At 44.6% G+C, this 18,999-nt stretch overlaps 1 protein-coding gene across 2 annotated transcripts in view; it reads right to left on the reverse strand.

Annotated features, from left to right (window-relative positions):
• The window catches only part of dgkb (diacylglycerol kinase, beta), a gene marked incomplete at both ends in the record, with an annotated part of 171,242 nt that overhangs the window by 61,440 nt on the left and 90,803 nt on the right, over window positions 1-18,999 (reverse strand). For both annotated transcript variants that reach the window (XM_083636690.1, XM_083636689.1), the window contains one exon: window positions 15,417-15,481. In XM_083636690.1, the coding sequence (XP_083492816.1) occupies window positions 15,417-15,481 (65 nt within the window). The remainder of the gene's footprint in view (window positions 1-15,416; window positions 15,482-18,999) is intronic.

Below are 18,999 nucleotides of genomic sequence, written 5' to 3' on the forward strand. Positions count from 1 at the left end.
CACAGAAATGATCATGGGGGTAAACAATAGCTTCAGCCTGTCAAAAGGTATCTTCTGGTCTGTGTGCCGTAAATCTTTTCATCCGTGTCTGCTGGGTGTGCTACCTGCGCACAGGCATAAAAGCTATAGCCAGTCTTCTCGGTGATGGTCTTAATTGCTGTGGTAATATAGAGGTAGCAGTATTACATTTAGACTGTTTCATAACAGTTAAAAGTTCCTAGAAGATAGAAAAACACGTGTTTCTTATCATTTCTCTGCCCAATATCTTTGTCATTTCATACTGGTATTGGATGTGGATTGCATAGGATACACATGAACAGTCACCCAATTGACGTTTTTCCACAGCAGCCATTTTGTGTCTAAAAGGCAGGGTAAACACAGGTGCAACCAAAACATTAATGGAGGTTTCCAGCTTCCAGTCCATTTAGGTGTTCCAGTGCTGGGGCCCTCATTAATGTTGTTTTGATTCTACTTGTGTGTACCCTGCCTTTTAGGCACAAAATGGCTGCTGTGAAAAAGGCCATAAGCTCATTTGAGCAGCCGGAATTGAGCATGAACGCCTGCTGTGTGAACGTAGCCATAATGCTGTGATTAATAGGTTGATTGGTCAGCTGGTAAGAGTAAAGCCCCTTAGCCCCTTTTAGACTGGCCAAAAATCCCACTAATATCCACAAACTAGTGCCATTTTCTTCAGTCTAAAAGTTTCCAAGCCGCGCCGTTTAGCCGATAGAGCGACCCTGCAAGTGAGGTGGGTTTTTACGCGATGGCTCTGCACGCCACAGAGATGTAAATCTTGGCGGTGGTCCAACGCATGATTTTCCGACCTTGCTTCTCGTCCTCCTGAGTTGCCGCCCCTTTTCTAGCATGAGTCAGTAGAGATTCAATGATTCCCACAGCCTGAAATTCAACTTTCTTAACACGTTCACTGCCATTGACGAGATATCTCGGCTTACACAATCCAACGGTTGACTGCCAATGACGAGATATCTCGGCTTAAATTTTTTTTTTTTTTTTTTGACGGTGGGACGTGGATCCAACCCTTTTACGTCTCCTATACAAATATTGGAGGTATTGAATGTGTTTAATCTATTTTACCGACCCACTGAGTGGCGACATGTCTCTCCAGAGTAGGAAGAGGCGAGCCAAAACTGCAGGGAAAAGCGCGAGGAAGCCGTTCTCATACTGTAAAATGGATGGCGAAAACGCTTTCGCTTTCACACTGACGCACAGCGGTGGCAACGGTGGGGGGTTCCAAGAATAGACTGGGTGCACACTTTGAAACACGCAGCATAAATAAGCGCAGAATCGCAAGATCTTCATCAGAGCTCTCAACCGAAATGCCAAGAAACGAGCGAGCCCCATCCAGCGAGCCCCATCCAGACTGCCAGGAAGCAGCCAGGCAGCAGCAACTCGTTTGTGACAGACCCGCTGCAGAGCCAAGGAGGGCGGAGGAGAACGCCCACGGAGGGAGGAGTTTGAAGCAGAAGGGGGTTTCCTGCTGTTATGGAGGAAATTACTGTTCAAAACTATTGTTTAGATGTCTGACGTCTTACTGATGCCAAAAATGAATGGTTAAAGTGACTGTTCTATCGAATTTCACAAAAAGCCATTTATCTCAGAATAAATTTTCAGACGCTGAAACCATGCTGTATTCAACTGCTAATGCTTACATAACTACTAACTCTACAAACTAACTCTTTTAGACAGAGAAAGCACACATTCTATTAGTTCTTTTGAGATATTGTGTGTTCACAAAATCCTAACAGAAACGAATCCTCGGCTCTTGAAAGATGAGCCAGAATCCTCAAAAAAAACCTTGGCAGAAGCTAACTACAGTATTGAAAAACGGCTGGCAGTGAATGTGTTAACACTTAATTTCTTTAAGAAGAGAAAAGTGTCTCCCGTCATGCACGAGTGCAGTGCACGCCACACAACCCAGCCAGCCCCAGGCGCATAGACTGCGTCAAGTCAGCCAGAATGTAAGTAGGTCGTCCGCTTTAGCTCTTTCAAAATAAAGCCCTCGTCAGTGTGATGAACGCGCTAATAGAGCGCCGCTCACTGAGCAAGCTCATTATTTTGATGAGCGGTGAGCTGAGCACCTTTTTGCAAATCCATGAGCGTACAGTGAGCTACGCTCACACCTGATGGGGTGAATGGCCCTCTTATCGTTCTTTGTCTTGCTCTCTTACCTCGATAATTGCCCATTGTGTACATGCGTGTGGTAATTTACATAGGAATAAAAGCGGTTTTCATTTCGCCAGGCTGCTTCCCTCTGCTGCTCTCTTCCCTCCCCCCCCCCTACAAATTAAGGCTGCACATAGCTAGTTCTAACGTAGCACTCTCTCTCAATCAATCAGTTGATTCTCTGCGACTTATACATAAAAGAGGAGGGTGTTTCATTCTGGAGTATAGGGCGGCTGTAGCTCAGGAGGTAGAGCGGGTCGTCCACTAATCGCTTTGGATAAAAGAGGTCGGTGGTTCGATTCCCGGCTCCTCCAGTCTGCATGTCGAAGTGTCCTTGGGCAAGACACTGAACCCCAAATTGCTCCCGTTGGAGTGCCAGCACCCTGCGTGGTAGCCTGCCGCCATCGGTGTGTGAATGGGTGAATGTACCTACTGACTGTAAAGCGCTTTGGATAAAAAAACGCTATATAAATGGAGGCCATTTACCATTTAGAGCGAGTGAGGCGATCGGTTGAGTTGTACAGCAGCCTCGACGCGAGACTCCTTCAGTCATTCTGAGTCTCGACTTAGCAACCCCTCATTCCACTGCAGGCTTGGTTAAAATGGCTGCAAGCAACATACACGTTATCAATCACAATAAAACTGTCCACCTCCGACACAATCTGGTCATCTAAGATTAGGGTTCCATGGTATTCCCAAATATTGCGTAGTTTCCAAGAGCCCTTATGCACATGCCAGAGCCGAAACTCAAAATTGTAAACAGTGCAGTACACCCTCCCAACCACTGAGCACCCAACCGATTCACTTGATTTCAACAGTTGCATGTTTATACAGTGGAATCCGCTCATAGTGATGATTATACTATAATGATCTATAGGCTATATATGTATAATATAGAACAATATAATTAATTACAAGATACAATACAGGATATAGCCTACAATAAGTACCAAATCAATGCCATATAAGATACAATACAAGAATTATAGATCTATAGGATCTATAATTTATAGAACAGCTGCCTGTGAATAACTGGACTGGGGTGGGGGTGAATAGCTATGTAGGCTACTGGATTGTATTTTTAATTGTATATTTCTGACTTTAGAGTAAGATAAAATGTCTGCTCTTGTTGAAGCTTGGGCTAAAAGCCCCTGAATTTTACATTCATCTTTTAAAATAATTATTTTAAAAGATGAATGTATAGTGTAAGTGTAGTGTACACTAGTAAGATGTTAAAAAGTTATTGCGTGTTAAAAGCTATTGTGTTGTTCTATATTGTTCTATAATAAATATATGTATAAAAAAAAAAAGCTATTGTGTTACGTTTTCAGTGCTATGCCTTTTCTCTGGGTAAACAAGAAGTGAGCTTGAAATGAACTGAGCTGCTCATTTTTGGGGACTGTGAGCTACAGCTCAAAGTTCAAAATATGAGCTATGAATGTGAACTAGTTCATTTTAATCTGCATGAGCTGAACTTTGAGCTAGCTCTTGTGAAGTGTGATCTTGCACAACACTGGCCCTCGTTGTAACGTTGACATTTTGAGTAATGCTTTAAAACCACAGTTTCACTATGATGTAATCTTAACATCAAAACGAGTATTTTGATACAATGTTTGCTTCGTTTGTTACACCTTTTTCTCCTCCAACGTGCATCAGTGAGGCTATTTACTTGTTTAAATGACAATATAGTTTAACATTTTCCCCCCCCGAAACTTTCCATTTTGTTTTTGCTCAGTCGTGAGAGAAGAAGGGAAAAGGGAGGGGGAAGAGACAGCCTGCAGTGGTGGAGAAACGCGGGTTGAGAGTACGATATAAAAGTTTAAAAGGCGATGATGCTGATGCTACCCCTGCTGCTTTCCTGGGTAACAAAAACATATGTACTAGTGGGACTTTTGATGTAAAAAAGATGGCATATGAAACAGAAAGCAAGCTGATTATGTGTCCACTGTCACTAGCAAGCTGAAGTTCAGTAAGTTAGTAACCATATCAAAAGTGATGGCTTAAAGCCCCCCTCCAGTCAGTTTCACCGTACGTGCGCACACACTGTAACAACACACTGCAACAACACACACTGTAACAACACACACTGTAACAACACACTGTAACAACACACACTGTAACAACACACACTGTAACAACACACTGTAACAACACACACTGTAACAACACGCACTGTAACAACGCATGTCACCATGCACACACTGTAACAACGCATGTCACCATGCACACACTGTAACAACGCATGTCACCATGCACACACTGTAACAACGCATGTCACCATGCACACACTGTAACAACGCGTGTCACCATGCACACACTGTAACAACGCATGTCACCATGCACACACTGTAACAACGCGTGTCACCATGCACACACTGTAACAACGCATGTCACCATGCACACACTGTAACAACGCATGTCACCATGCACACACTGTAACAACGCATGTCACCATGCACACACTGTAACAACGCGTGTCACCATGCACACACTGTAACAACGCGTGTCACCATGCACACACTGTAACAACGCGTGTCACCATGCACACACTGTAACAACGCGTGTCACCATGCACACACTGTAACAACGCATGTCACCATGCACACACTGTAACAACGCATGTCACCATGCACACACTGTAACAACGCATGTCACCATTTGTGCCAATGAGTTTACATTGATGAGACTGCAGGCGCTGTTGTGAAAGAAGCAGAAATGTGCCTCCTCTTGCCTTCACTATACTCTGTCTGTGCTCACACCGGAAATACCGAAAACCGTTACATTGCATTACAGCCATTACATTCTCCCTGCAACCGCATCGATAAAAACGTTATTTTAGAGCGACAATATTGTTATAAATATCAACAACTATGCTTAGCTCACAGCTCACAGCGAGCTAACGCCAGAGGCTAACGCCAGCTATTTGATGGAAAATGTATTATCTGAATATTATACGTCACTCGTTTTAGACAACATAATGTCTGACGTCAACAGGACTTTGAGCCCAAAATAAGGTTATTCGTCAACAAAATACACTGGGGAACACTGTGGCTAATCAGCAGAGCAGGGAAAAACACATGAAATATCTTACAAATGACAAAACACACTGGAGGGGGCTTTAACGAATGACACCGGAGAGTAACACTAAAGTTCTCAATTTCTCTCGCCTCCAACCTCTCTCTTCTCCTCCTCCACCCCTCTTTTCTCATTTCTCTCACTATCCATCTCTCTCTTTCTCTCTCTCTCTCTCTCTCTCTCTCTCTCTCTCTCTCTCTCTCTCTCTCTCTCAGAGTAAGAGATTAGTGTGTAATTACATGGGAGATCAGCAAAAAAAAAAGGGGGGGGGGGACGGTATGTTTTAACAAGGAGGTCGAGGAGGAGTGGTGGGAGGGGAGGGGAGAGGAGGGGGGGCGCGGCCCTCGTCACGGGTTTCGACTGATTGTCTGCTTTTAATCCTCGACCTCATTATCACCTCCAGGTCCGGCAGTGGCAGTAAATGAATCTATCTGCCGAGTGTCAAATCTTCACACCTTCACCCGGGTAATCAGCCCAAGGTGCAAATGCAGAAGATGGATAGAGAGAGAGAGCGAGAGGGAGAGAGAAAGAGAGCAGAGAGGGAGAGAGAACCAATGCATGACCCCTGCATTTCATCAACCAAATCTTCTCATTTCATAATTAAGAAAAGCAACATCGTTATTTGGTTGGTAATTAAAGCTGATTAAATATTTACATCTTCTTTAAGGTCAAACCCACTGGCAAAATGTATGGTTTTGCTGCGTGTGGTGGTTGCCTCTCTAAGCATAAGCATATTTTATTACTGTAGCCTACATGTATTGCAATCTTGCATGGTTATTTATGTGTTCATGGGGTTTCAAGACCTTTGGGCCATATCCAGTCATGGGTGGGTGTCAATTTGAAAACAAGCATTCTTAAGCTTTCTGGAGAGACATGATTTTTGTCATTCGCTGCCTTTCTTTCCAGTAGTCTAAATGCCATTTGACATGCATACTACACTAAAGAGTACCAAAAGAGACGTTCTCATTTATATTCATGAAAAGAAGTCACTTCATGTCCATCAGGAGATCATGCAGGTATCACACTAATGGCCCATTTCCACCGCTGGTATCAACGCGGCCCCACACAGCTCGTCTCGCTTTTTTGTCTCATTCCACCGATCAAAAACGTGGACAGCCCGGGTTGAGTCGGGGTTGACTCATGCTGCTTTTGGTCCCTGCTCTGTTGAGGTTCTAGGGCTGTGGACGCGGTACCATACGGTGACGTGAAAACACTGCAGACGACTGATTGGTCAGGCAGAATCGTGTTTACTGTAGTCATCTACTGTCAATGCTGGATACCAGTTTAGTGGGGCTTACCTTCTCTTCTGTTATTTCCAGAAGTTATTTCTTTTGTGTTGCTGCCTTCGGCTCTGGTGAAATAAAATCGGTCTCCTTGCTCAGCTTTAACATGCGGTGGTTTTCAATTGTTTTGAGAGAGAAAAAAGTCCGCTCCTCGGGAAGCCCTTTGTAGTTGGCTCCGCTAGGCCGCAGGCGAAGCCGCGGTCTTGCCTGTTGAGTTGCCGCTGGGATTCTCCCCGTAGCGCCTCTCCCATCCCCGCGCAGTGCATGCATGTGAGTTTGAGTAACAGCAAAGTGATATCCATTCTCCTAGCCGATTGTCACATTTGCCCATGTACACTGTAGGTCATTTAGAGGCACCAGTATTTCATAATCAGTTTAAAAGTTCCGTGTATGGATTTAATTTTAACGTTATACTTATAGCCTACTTCGGCTATGGGCGGAGGGCAGATATGCGGTCGCTATGACGACCAGGTGTGGGCGGAGGCAAGTAAACTTGCTATGGAAACAGTCTCTATCAAGTAGAGCCGAGTAGTAATACCAGATCGAGTAGAGCTGTACTGTACTGTTATATGTGGTGGAAATGAGCCATAAAGGGGTGGAAAGCAAGTAGTACTAAAATATTTCTATTCAAGTTCGTGATAGATTACATGTAAACTAGAAAATTACACACATTACATTTGAGGGGGAAAAAATCACTTAGATTTTGCCCTTGTACCAACATTGATCAAATGAGCTGATAAGAGTGTGTGCAAATCATTTGATGGGCTGTGATCAACCTAATGTGATGGAGATGATCCGGCCCCATGTAATGAAGATCACTCAAACTATGATTCAAACTATTCAAATCAGTCTCGCAACTGATGATTTCTCATCATGATTGCGCGTAGAGCATTACATTTTGTGTTCACAGATTCTGTTTTGTTTTGCCTCCATAGTATAAATTACATGGGCATCTCAACAGGTAAACAACATATCTAGTGTAACATGTGATTCTGCCTCTGACCTTAATGTTCACACCAGAACATGGATGTGTGAAATGATTACCTTTGAACATAGCATAACAGTGTACACAATTATGGCAAGGAAAATTACCAGAAGGAATAGAACGAGAAAGAAAGTAAGTGGGTCTCTTGGGCAGATCTGACTTTACTAAAAAAATCTCTTAAATTGGAGGACCTCTTATAAACATATCTGGGTGAAGTTTGAAAAGCATTAGAAATGTGAGTCACTTTCCAGTATGTGCCAATATCTTACTCACTACTTCTTTGACTGACTTAGAGGACTATATAGGTGGACACAAATGCTAGGCGCAATCATGATGAGAAATCATCAGTTGCGAGACATTTTAATAGTTTGAATCATAGTTTGAGTGATCTTTATTACATGGGCATAGAAACAGTAAATATGCCACGGCGAGGAGGGAATAGAGACAAGATCCTCCTTCAAAGAGAGACCTACTGGGATCCACTCCCTTGATACCCTCATCCCCAAGGGGCTTAATGAGGAGATGTCTTTTGTTTGTTTTCCATGAATGTTTTGTGTTTTCTATGAATGTTGTGTTTCAGTTATAATGTACCTGCATTGACTTTGCTGACTCCCTCTGCTGGTCTACCCTGATTGTGCCGGTAGAGACACCTATAGTTAGAGGCACCTGTGTATCACCTGTATGTAATTGTCATTACACGCTGAAGAAGGGCTTTGGCTCTAAAACGTCCATTGTGTGGCAATAAATCTTTAAACTTGGAGTGCTGTCCTTTTCCTTTTTTGAATTAGACATTGTTGTTTGGGGATCCAGCACCCAGTTTACATAGCCTGCTACAAAGTAAGGAGTTGAGCGCGTTATCTTTGGTTATTTTTTTGGTCAATAATGATGTCACTGATGACATCACTGATGATGTCATAGACATGGTGACATCATCAGTGGGACAAGAATTTAAACAGACAGACAGAACCCACTTTCAATTTTATATACGATGAACAAAGCTAATATTAATTATTGGATGTTTCCAGAATAAGTTTTTTTGCTGTAAATGACAAACCTCTTTCTGCTACCAACAAATAAAGCGTTCAAGTAAAGGTAGGAGTATGCTCAGATAATATGCATGTAAAACACTTCAAAGTGGTAGTGCCAGATGGTGATCTCATTCTTGCACGAATCCAGCTGCCTCGCAAGGTTACTATCTTTATGTACTATGTTTTCCGGTGTGGAAAAACCTGCAGTATTATCATTTTTCTTACTTGGAATTAAATTTGCCATTGCGTTTATGCTTTGACTGAGTTTCCTGATTCTTGAAACCTGTTAAAGATTAATAAAAAGAAAAAGAAAAATGGCCGCCCATCACTTAGAAAATCTGCGTTTACTTCACTTATTCCTGGGGGGAAAAAACACGTATTGCAGATCAGACGATAGTGAAATCCAATCTATCCTCAAGACACACTCACTGTCATTCAAGTTCCTGAGAAAGAGCTTCCAGTCGGAGGAAAATGATTCCATGATAAGTTGCAATATACTTCGAATGGACATGAGCCCCTTGGACAAATCCAACCAAATCTATGCTACCTTGAAAAACTATAATCATGCATTATTGAATTGGCAAGGATAGTGTGTAATAGAGAGATCCTAAACCCATTCCCCCTTGTGAATTATTAATTGAATTCAAATAACAGAGGGAATAATATTCTTAAAATATCTCAATCATTTTTCACCAAGGCTTAAAATGGTGTAAAACAACAGAGATGCTGCGGGCCCTATTCTCCCACAAGCCTTCGGCGCTAAAACGGGCCTTAAACGCAAAAAAACGTGCCTTGCGCCTGTTTTGGGACGATATCAATATGGCTTTAGGCTGCCAAATGCGCTTTAGGCCGAATGGGCGTGGCGCAGTCCCAGAATGGGCCAAAGTGGGCGTGTCGGCGCTAACTACCGGCGTAGTGCTATCTTCGCACCTGGCCTACATTTAGCGCTTTGCGCCTTTGAAAACCAGGCCTATTCAGTGCGCCAGTGCACTTGTGCCTCTCCCCTGTCACCCTTCTCTGTCTCTCTCTGAAACCAGGCCTATTCAGTGCGCCAGTGCTCTTCTGCCTCTGAGTCACCCTTCTCTCTCTCTCTCTGACTCCCTCGCTCAAACAGACACAACACATAGCAGCACCCAGCTTCCCATAGGAAATAGCAGTTGTAAGTTTACTGCCTGTGAATGTCCACTCCCAGCATGCAATTGGGTCCTCCATTTCGCTACTAAATAGCAACCAAATGAGCCGAAATAGATATAAAAGGTAGATCTAAAATAATGTGTAATGGTAAGACAACCTGCAATTGTCGAACATTTCAATATTGGACCAAATAAAACATCGAAATGAAACACCACCCTATGTGAAACATAGGGGAGAGTGGGGTGAGTTGTGCGAGTGGGGAAGTTGTGCCACCCCTTGTATCTAGAAAACCATAGAAGAAATTGGTCATCTGACCACACATTTTTGAAGAGGCATCCATTTTACTCACTCTGCAAAGAAGGGAGGCAGATGGCACAAGAGCTAAGCACATTTAAGTTAAAAAAACTGTTTTTTGCCTCTCAAAGTAATTTTTTTATGATCAAGGTTTATTGATTGTTGTGTCTGAACAATTATAGACAAGCTTGAAAACATTTCACACATGTGTTAGTGTTTTAGTAAGCTACAATATGAGGCTATACTGTTAGCATGATGTTAGCTCCAAACCAGCTATATGATACAAGTTTGTTAAAATGGTGGGGATGGGGTGATTTGTGCCAAAAGGCCTGGGTTAAGTTGTGCCAGTGCAGTTGCAGTTGATTTAGTGAAATTTTATTTCATTTTGTTCTTAAATGTTTAAATAGACCTTGTTGAAGAATATTGCAATATTGGCAAGTGTAGCCTGGCTCTGTGATAGTTGATTTTGTTCATTTTGAACATCATTTTTATTTCTGAAAATGTTAAATATGTAGGTCAACTGCTGCTACCGTTTAGCCTTGTTTAACCCTGTTATAGTACACTGGACTTTAGTGTTATCTTTATTTTGTCTTGCTTTGATATAGCATTACAGTATATGAGATGAAAATGTTCTGTTTTACTTCAGTAATCAATGGCACAATTTACCCCAACGTATTCTCTCCAAAGGCACAACTTACCCCGCACCGGGGGCAAGTTGTGCCAAGAGACCACTTTTTTAAGAAAAGCCATATTTTTTTAACAGTTTATTTAAGATCCAAAGGGAGTGTTCCCAGTGGTGCACAACATCCTGAAATATATTTACATATTGTAGTTGGAGGCATTACTGTCATGCCCTCACTTTAAAGACACCTCAAGTAAAAAGTGGCACAACTCACCCCACTCTCCCTATATGTCCTCTTGAGCCTATATATACCCCTTGTGGGTTTAACGTGATTTAGATAAGTGACAGCGGAACGCGCTTCTGTGATGTGCTATACTGTGATGTCCGCTCCAATAACTTGGCCCTACTTGACATTTAGTTTTACAATAAAAACACATTTATGCAATGACTTTACATAATGTAGGGTATATTTATGTGCATCGATCATTCTACCTGCAGCAGGGGAGAGAAAACGATATCTTTCTGGACAAACTTTCACCAATCTAATAGGCTATATTTTTCTAGCTGATGCGTTTAGTACATTATTTTCACTTTGATCTTGCTATAGTGTAGCGTATTTACATGCTTGCAGTATTGAAACTGCAGTTAGATTGGTTTGAGAAGCATAATAATATGGAATAATAGCCTATAATGCAGTCAGACAGACAGACTGGATGAAGGGAGGGGGGGGGGCAGAGCGTTTGGCTTTCGTCTGGTTTTGCGGGATCACTGGAATTGGAGCTAAAAAGGCAAGCGTGCGATTCGTTTATTGCAGTTATCCAATGAGCATGACGGTGCATAATTTTACGCTTAAAAGGCGTGGTTGTAATGGTTGAGGCTGCGTCTAGCGCCAGCACGACGATATCAAGTGCGCTGGTCCACGCCCACTGATTTGAGCTGCGCCAGGCGTTCGGCCTAGAAACAGCGCCGATGCAACGATAGGGACCGCAGTCTGTGTGTCCTGTGTATAGATCTGTGAGGGGGGATACAATTTGACTGAAGAAATTAATCAGTCAACATGAACACTAAATATGTATTTTTTACCTATATATCATACAGGGTACTGAACTTACCATGGCTATTAGGGACCATGTTAAAGAATTGCTAACACTTTCACAATATGATTATTTCTCCTCTTTTACAGTACAATTTGAAACATTTTCTTTGTTTTATTAGGGGATGAAGACTTGAGAACGTCCTCCAACATCCTCCAACATGGTGCCTCATCCCTCGCAAACCACTGCTAACCGTTATGTGACAGGCCTCTGTTTATTTCCAACTCCTTTCGCTTCCCTTTGGACCGCTCCCAGGGTTCGAGTTATGGGGGGACCTATGGGGTCTTGGACCCCATAGCTAGAGTCTGGGACCCCATAGTCCAGAACACCTGTGGGACCCCCACAAATATAACTTTTTTATTTTTATTTATTTTTTCCTTTTTTGTGTTCTAAATAACACATTTTTCGATGGAAGAATTATTATTATTTATGTTAACTAGATAAATAGGCTAAATAAGAAACATGTTTTCAGTTTTCCCAAAACAACCGTTTGAATTGTGTGAAATAGGCTGCATTTCACCTCCAAGCCACCATGTGCCGCCCATGAGCGCGTGTTCTACTGCTACAACCGAGTTGCAGGGAGAAGAAGCCACAACATGCAACCATCACGTGATGTAAACAGCCGCCTGAGCCAACAAGATCTTATTAATCTTTAGTATAGCGTTATCATGCCACTGAAGAAAAGGCTGAAGCTGCCAACGGGGTGTACAAGCCTGGATAGCTTCGGTTTCAGAAAGAAACAAAGAACGACTTCAGACAAGGGACAACGACCTGTTAGTGCAACAGCTAGGTTGCTACTAGCTAGTAGGTAAGCTAACGTTATGGTCTGATGATGAGAGGAGAGGAGAGGAGTCTGAGATTTTTCATTTTGTAAGTATTACGCCTACAGTTGTTTTTGTTCTAACAAGATGCTGCTACTGTATCTGCTGAAATATGCTGATGTTTGTTGCAATTTGTTTTTCATTCACAATTTCTTGATTACCTGTGCACAAGGGGTTTGTTCGTAAGGTTAGCCTACTCTGGTAACTTCCGGTCTGTTGTTGCTATGCAACGGTAGCGTAGGGGATGGCTGCCCCATTCATCTGTTTTCTTCTTGTTGTTGTTTTTAGATAGCGTTTCTTGCTGAGTGCAGAGAACTGCTCGGAAAGCAAATTGTATGAGCATTATGTATTTATTTTTGTAGTTTTTGATTTATAAGTGCAGAGACAGAGTTAAATAAATGTTAATTTAAGTTAAGCAATTTTGTCTCATTTGTAAAATTAAATTGTTGTATTTTATCAGATGCAAGTGTAAGACTGAATAATAACATCATACAACAGTCTAAACCGAATGTTAATTTAAAATTAGATATTCCTCTAAATCTGGCTTCAAACGGCCACAATTTGAGGAAAAAACGGCCCAATTTTTTTTCGGGGGCCCCCGGAGGGGGTCGCCGAAAAAAAATTTAGGGGGACCCCATAGCTATCTGACTATAACTCGAACCCTGACCGCTCCGCTGGCTGCCGTCTCTACATGTGTGAGGAGGAGCGAGCTGTAGAAAAGATAGTTGGCTAAATGTTGTACTAAGACCGGAGTAAAATATGATAATGAGTACAAATGGGATTATTAGGAGGCTGTGTGTTATCAGTCTGACTGATCCACCATGTCAAACTAGCCAAGCAAATTCAATTAGGCCTGCAATTAGTCCCTGGCGCTAGTGGAGATGTATTGGAGATGTTAAATATTGATGGAAAAATAGATGCCACATTTGTTCATCTCCAAAAGGTGAACACATCTCCTCGAGGCAATCACAAATGCTAAATATGAAGCCTGTCCATTAGTCACGCTGGTCTCCAAAGCAGCTACACAGACTGCTGCTGTATTATCATGTACAGGTGATGCCGTAACTTCTTTAGATGTTTTGTAGGTTTTGTTTTGCTTTCGTTTATTAACTTATTTCGATGTTTTGTAGGTTTGTTTTGGTTTAGTTTATTGGATTCGTTTTTGCAACAACTTCTCAAAATGAAGACTTACAGTATTTCAATCATGGTCTTTTGTTTTAAAATGATACATAAAGAGAATATTCATGCCAGATGAGGTTCCTGATGATCATTTAGCCCTATTCTTAAGACACACGCCCAGTGGTGGAAAAGAGTACTAGGATGTCCTACACTTGAGTTTAATGTAGAACAAGTACTGTTACTCTGCTGAAGTAAAAGTAAAAGTACAGTATATACGCCCATTTTAAAATGCCAACTTCACAGCGGAAATAAACATGTTTACATCCTGGTACAAAAGATGTTGTTGGTCTCTATAGTTCATTTCACCGTTCAAGACAACTGTACGGGGAGGGGGGGGGGGGGGGTTATTTTTGATATAACTCACCCGTTTACACAGTATATGTCTGCAAAGAAAAGTCCGATTGTATAGAAGTCAATGGGGGAATAGCCCAACTTGTCACTTGATTTATTACACCAGAAAACACCTTCCTAAGAGAGAGAGTTTGGTCCCATTTACAGTAGAATTGGCGATAAAGCAGACTATGCTTTGGGGGCGTGATTGACAGGTGGCCTGTCCAGTGATCGCACAGCTCACTGATCACAGACTAGCAGGTGGTGCTGGACCTCTGTCCAATATCATCCATCTGCAGCGCCGGAGCGCCATTGCCCCGCCCACCGTGTACGTTCTCCCACCGGAAGTGTGTACAGACCGGAGTACGTTTCTGGACTCCTTAAAAAAACAAAAGCCAAAAATAAAAGCAGTTAGTGCGAGCGATTCAAGCGAGCACTGCAGCGGCCAAACACTGATGTTAGCACGCAAGCTAACGTTTGATACCTCCCGGGGGACGGCTGGCTGTCTGTACCCCGGTAGCAGTGCTTAAGTGTGGGCCACTGGGCCAGCAAGGTCCGGCCAGTGGGTAACGTAGGACCCTGGAGGACAACGTCCTGGCGGGGCAGGGGTCTGTGTGTAGCCTGGGGAGGTGTGCTAATAGTGGGTATGCAGTTGGGCAGATTCATGGAAGGTGGGTGGGGCGAGGGGGCTGTCCTGGGTCTCAGAGGCCGACCATGGAGCTCATACTAGCGCGGGTAGGAACAGGATGGACGAGTTGCTAGCCGATTAACTAGCCAGATCAACCCCGGGAATGTGATCATTGTTGGGGGGAATTGTCTGTCAACATCGGTCAGAATCATACAAACATTCAGTCATCCTAAAGACACTAATGCACACAAGCATAGAATATCATATACCTACGCCGGTTTTAAAAAGAAAAATATAGTCTTTTATTTTTTAAGGAGTAGGTCTGTGGTCTGTACGCGTACACTTCACGCGATGGTCTGAGAACGTACACGGTGGGCGGGGCGATTGCAGTATAAGCTCTTCATTAAAAAAAAGTATGAAGACTGTTAGCTATATAAGAGTTTTCAGATTCTGGTTTCCACAGGAGTGCTAGAAACAGAGAGAGATCTAGAAATATAACTGAAGTAGAGTACCGTAAATTCCCTGTGCTCCATTTCATTCACTGACTTCTATGTGCAAGAAATAAATACAATCAAAATGTTCAATGAGCTGTGGCCAGGGTGAAACATGATAATGAGCACAGGTGATATTATTACGAGACGATGTGTCATCATCACATGACGTCACCAATTAAAATAGAACACATCACAGGTATGTTAAAAAGGTCCCACATTGAGCTTTTAACACGTAGAGATGTAGGGAGGAAAAAAACACTCTTACCTGCTGTTAAACCTCTCAGGATGCTTCTCCCGCATGATATGGAAGCGATGTGCGATGGAGGCATCCTGCAAAAAAAACAAAAACATGAATGGCTTTGGTTTTACTTACTGCAAACGTGTCAATATTGAGTTGTAAAGCTAACAGACAAGATTTCCATGGAGAGGAAAAAAAAGACCTTTCTTAGAGAAGAGCGTCTCAGTAACTTATTTGTCCGGGTGAAAATCTGGTGTTGTGTGCACACTGCACACACACTCCCCACAGGAAGTGTTGTGTGCACACTGCACACACACTCCCCACAGGAAGTGTTGTGTGTTGTGTGCACACTGCACACACACTCCCCACAGGAAGTGTTGTGTGTTGTGTGCACACTGCACACACACTCCCCACAGGAAGTGTTGTGTGCACACTGCACACACACTCCCCACAGGAAGTGTTGTGTGCACACTGCACACACACTCCCCACAGGAAGTGTGTGTGCACACTGCACACACACTCCCCACAGGGAGTGTGTGTGCACACTGCACACACACTCCCCACAGGAAGTGTTGTGTGCACACTGCACACACACTCCCCACAGGAAGTGATGCATCAAAACTCCAAAGTGTCCAGAGAAAGCTGGACTCACCAACATGTCTTTTTCCTCTCTCATCTCGTCAGTACTTTGGTATAAAGAAGCACAGACCAGCCAGTTGGTAAACATGAGTGCATTGTGTGGCGTTTACTCATGTCATGTTTCCTTTAAATGCTGTCATTTGCAGCCACAAATTTGTGAAGCTGCCTAGTTTGCTTCCATCAAAAACACGCCATGGCCCCGAGTTCAATTCTGTACAGCAATGCAGATTGCGAGTGATGTTAAGAGTTCCTGGCCTGGTGGAAGTTGGTGGGGTGGAGCTAGAGCCAGAGCAGGGAGAGAGAGGGGTGGAGCTAGAGCCAGAGCAGGGAGAGAGAGGGGTGGAGCTAGAGCCAGAGCAGGGAGAGAGAGGGGTGGAGCTAGAGCAGGGAGAGAGAGGGGTGGAGCTAGAGCCAGAGCAGGGAGAGAGAGAGGGGTGGAGCTAGAGCCAGAGCAGGGAGAGAGAGGGGTGGAGCTAGAGCCAGAGCAGGGAGAGAGAGAGGGGTGGAGCTAGAGCCAGAGCAGGGAGAGAGAGGGGTGGAGCTAGAGCCAGAGCAGGGAGAGATAGAGGGGTGGAGCTAGAGCCAGAGCAGGGAGAGGGGTGGAGCTAGAGCCAGAGCAGGGAGAGAGAGAGGGGTGGAGCTAGAGCCAGAGCAGGGAGAGAGAGAGGGGTGGAGCTAGAGCCAGAGCAGGGAGAGAGAGGGGTGGAGCTAGAGCCAGAGCAGGGAGAGAGAGAGGGGTGGAGCTAGAGCCAGAGCAGGGAGAGAGAGGGGTGGAGCTAGAGCCAGAGCAGGGAGAGAGAGGGGTGGAGCTAGAGCAGGGAGAGAGAGGGGTGAGGCTAGAGCCAGAGCAGGGAGAGAGAGAGGGGTGGAGCTAGAGCCAGAGCAGGGAGAGAGAGGGGTGGAGCTAGAGCCAGAGCAGGGAGAGAGAGAGGGGTGGAGCTAGAGCCAGAGCAGGGAGAGAGAGGGGTGGAGCTAGAGCCAGAGCAGGGAGAGATAGAGGGGTGGAGCTAGAGCCAGAGCAGGGAGAGAGAGGGGTGGAGCTAGAGCCAGAGCAGGGAGAGAGAGAGGGGTGGAGCTAGAGCCAGAGCAGGGAGAGAGAGAGGGGTGGAGCTAGAGCCAGAGCAGGGAGAGAGAGGGGTGGAGCTAGAGCCAGAGCAGGGAGAGAGAGAGGGGTGGAGCTAGAGCCAGAGCAGGGAGAGAGAGGGGTGGAACTAGAGCCAGAGCAGGGAGAGAGAGAGGGGTGGAGCTAGAGCAGGGAGAGAGAGGGGTGGAGCTAGAGCCAGAGCAGGGAGAGAGAGGGGTGGAGCTAGAGCCAGAGCAGGGAGAGAGAGGGGTGGAGCTAGAGCCAGAGCAGGGAGAGAGAGGGGTGGAGCTAGAGCCAGAGCATGGAGAGAGAGGGGTGGAACTAGAGCCAGAGCAGGGAGAGAGAGGGGTGGAGCTAGAGCCAGAGCAGGGAGAGAGAGGGGTGGAGCTAGAGCCAGAGCAGGGAGAGAGAGGGGTGGAGCTAGAGCCAGAGCAGGGAGAGAGAGGGGTGGAGCTAGAGCCAGAGCAGGGAGAGAGAGGGGTGGAGCTAGAGCCAGAGCAGGGAGAGAGAGGGGTGGAGCTAGAGCCAGAGCAGGGAGAGAGAGGGGTGGAGCTAGAGCCAGAGCAGGGAGAGAGAGGGGTGGAGCTAGAGCCAGAGCAGGGAGAGAGAGGGGTGGAGCTAGAGCCAGAGCAGGGAGAGAGAGGGGTGGAGCTAGAGCCAGAGCAGGGAGAGAGAGGGGTGGAGCTAGAGCCAGAGCAGGGAGAGAGAGGGGTATTGACAGAGAGCTTGATAAACAGCATGGTGGAGCTAGAGCCAGAGCAGGGAGAGAGAGGGGTATTGACAGAGAGCTTGATAAACAGCATGGTGGAGCTAGAGCCAGAGCAGGGAGAGAGAGGGGTGGAGCTAGAGCCAGAGCAGGGAGAGAGAGGGGTGGAGCTAGAGCCAGAGCAGGGAGAGAGAGGGGTATTGACAGAGAGCTTGATAAACAGCATGCCATCTCCACACAGGCTAATTAATTAAACACACATTGCGAGTAATCACAGCTCCCAACCAACCTACAGGATGCTGCCGACACCCCTGACAACTGAGTTGTTTTCTCTCTCCCTCTTCCTCTTCCTCTTCCACCTCCACCTCTCTCTCTCTCTCTCTGTGACTCTCGACCTTTCTTTCACTCTCTCCCCTGCTTTTTTCCTCTGTCTCTCTCTCTTTCCCTGTGTCCTGGGGGCAAAAGGTGCAGCCACATTGGAGAGCTGAGTGTTAAGCTCATACAGCGCATGTTATATTTGCTACTGTGGCGAGACTGACAGAGACACTTCTCCAGTTAGCTAACACCATCTGAGTCTGGTAGGATTATGTATTTCTTCAACCTGAACTTAAAAAAGTGTATTTTAGGTATATTTAAGTAACACTTCTGGATCAATTTTATAATATTATATAATACAGTTAATTCCTGGCAACTGAGGCAGTATCACAATTAAGTGGTTAAGTATTACTATTAAGTATTATTTACATGTGGCTCACCATAATTGCAAAAAAATCACCTAAATATTGGATTTACAAATGAATTGTAAGTACAAAATAATACTATGATATAACTTAACAGAAATCCCACTGTATAATTAATCAATCAATCAATGAATCAGTCAGGCTTCATCTATATAGCACCTTTTGTGCAAGACTGCAAAACACATAATTTTAAGGCAATAAAAACTAATTAAAACAATGTGTAGTGTAGGGCAGGGGGTTTCAAAGTCTGAGACTGTGGGCTAGCCTAGGTAAACCCAGCCCCCACGTGATCTGCTCTCATTGTTCCCAGTCACTAGGACCTAGTGACTGGGTAGTAGTGACTGAGAACAGGTCTGAGAGCAGGTCACGTGGAGGCTGGGTTCACCCAGGCTAACTGTGGGCCTCCCCTCAGACAAAGCTATAGGAAAAAATGGCACGGTG

Source organism: Poromitra crassiceps (assembly GCF_964638095.1).
Source record: "Poromitra crassiceps genome assembly, chromosome: 1".
Taxonomy (NCBI): domain Eukaryota; kingdom Metazoa; phylum Chordata; class Actinopteri; order Beryciformes; family Melamphaidae; genus Poromitra; species Poromitra crassiceps.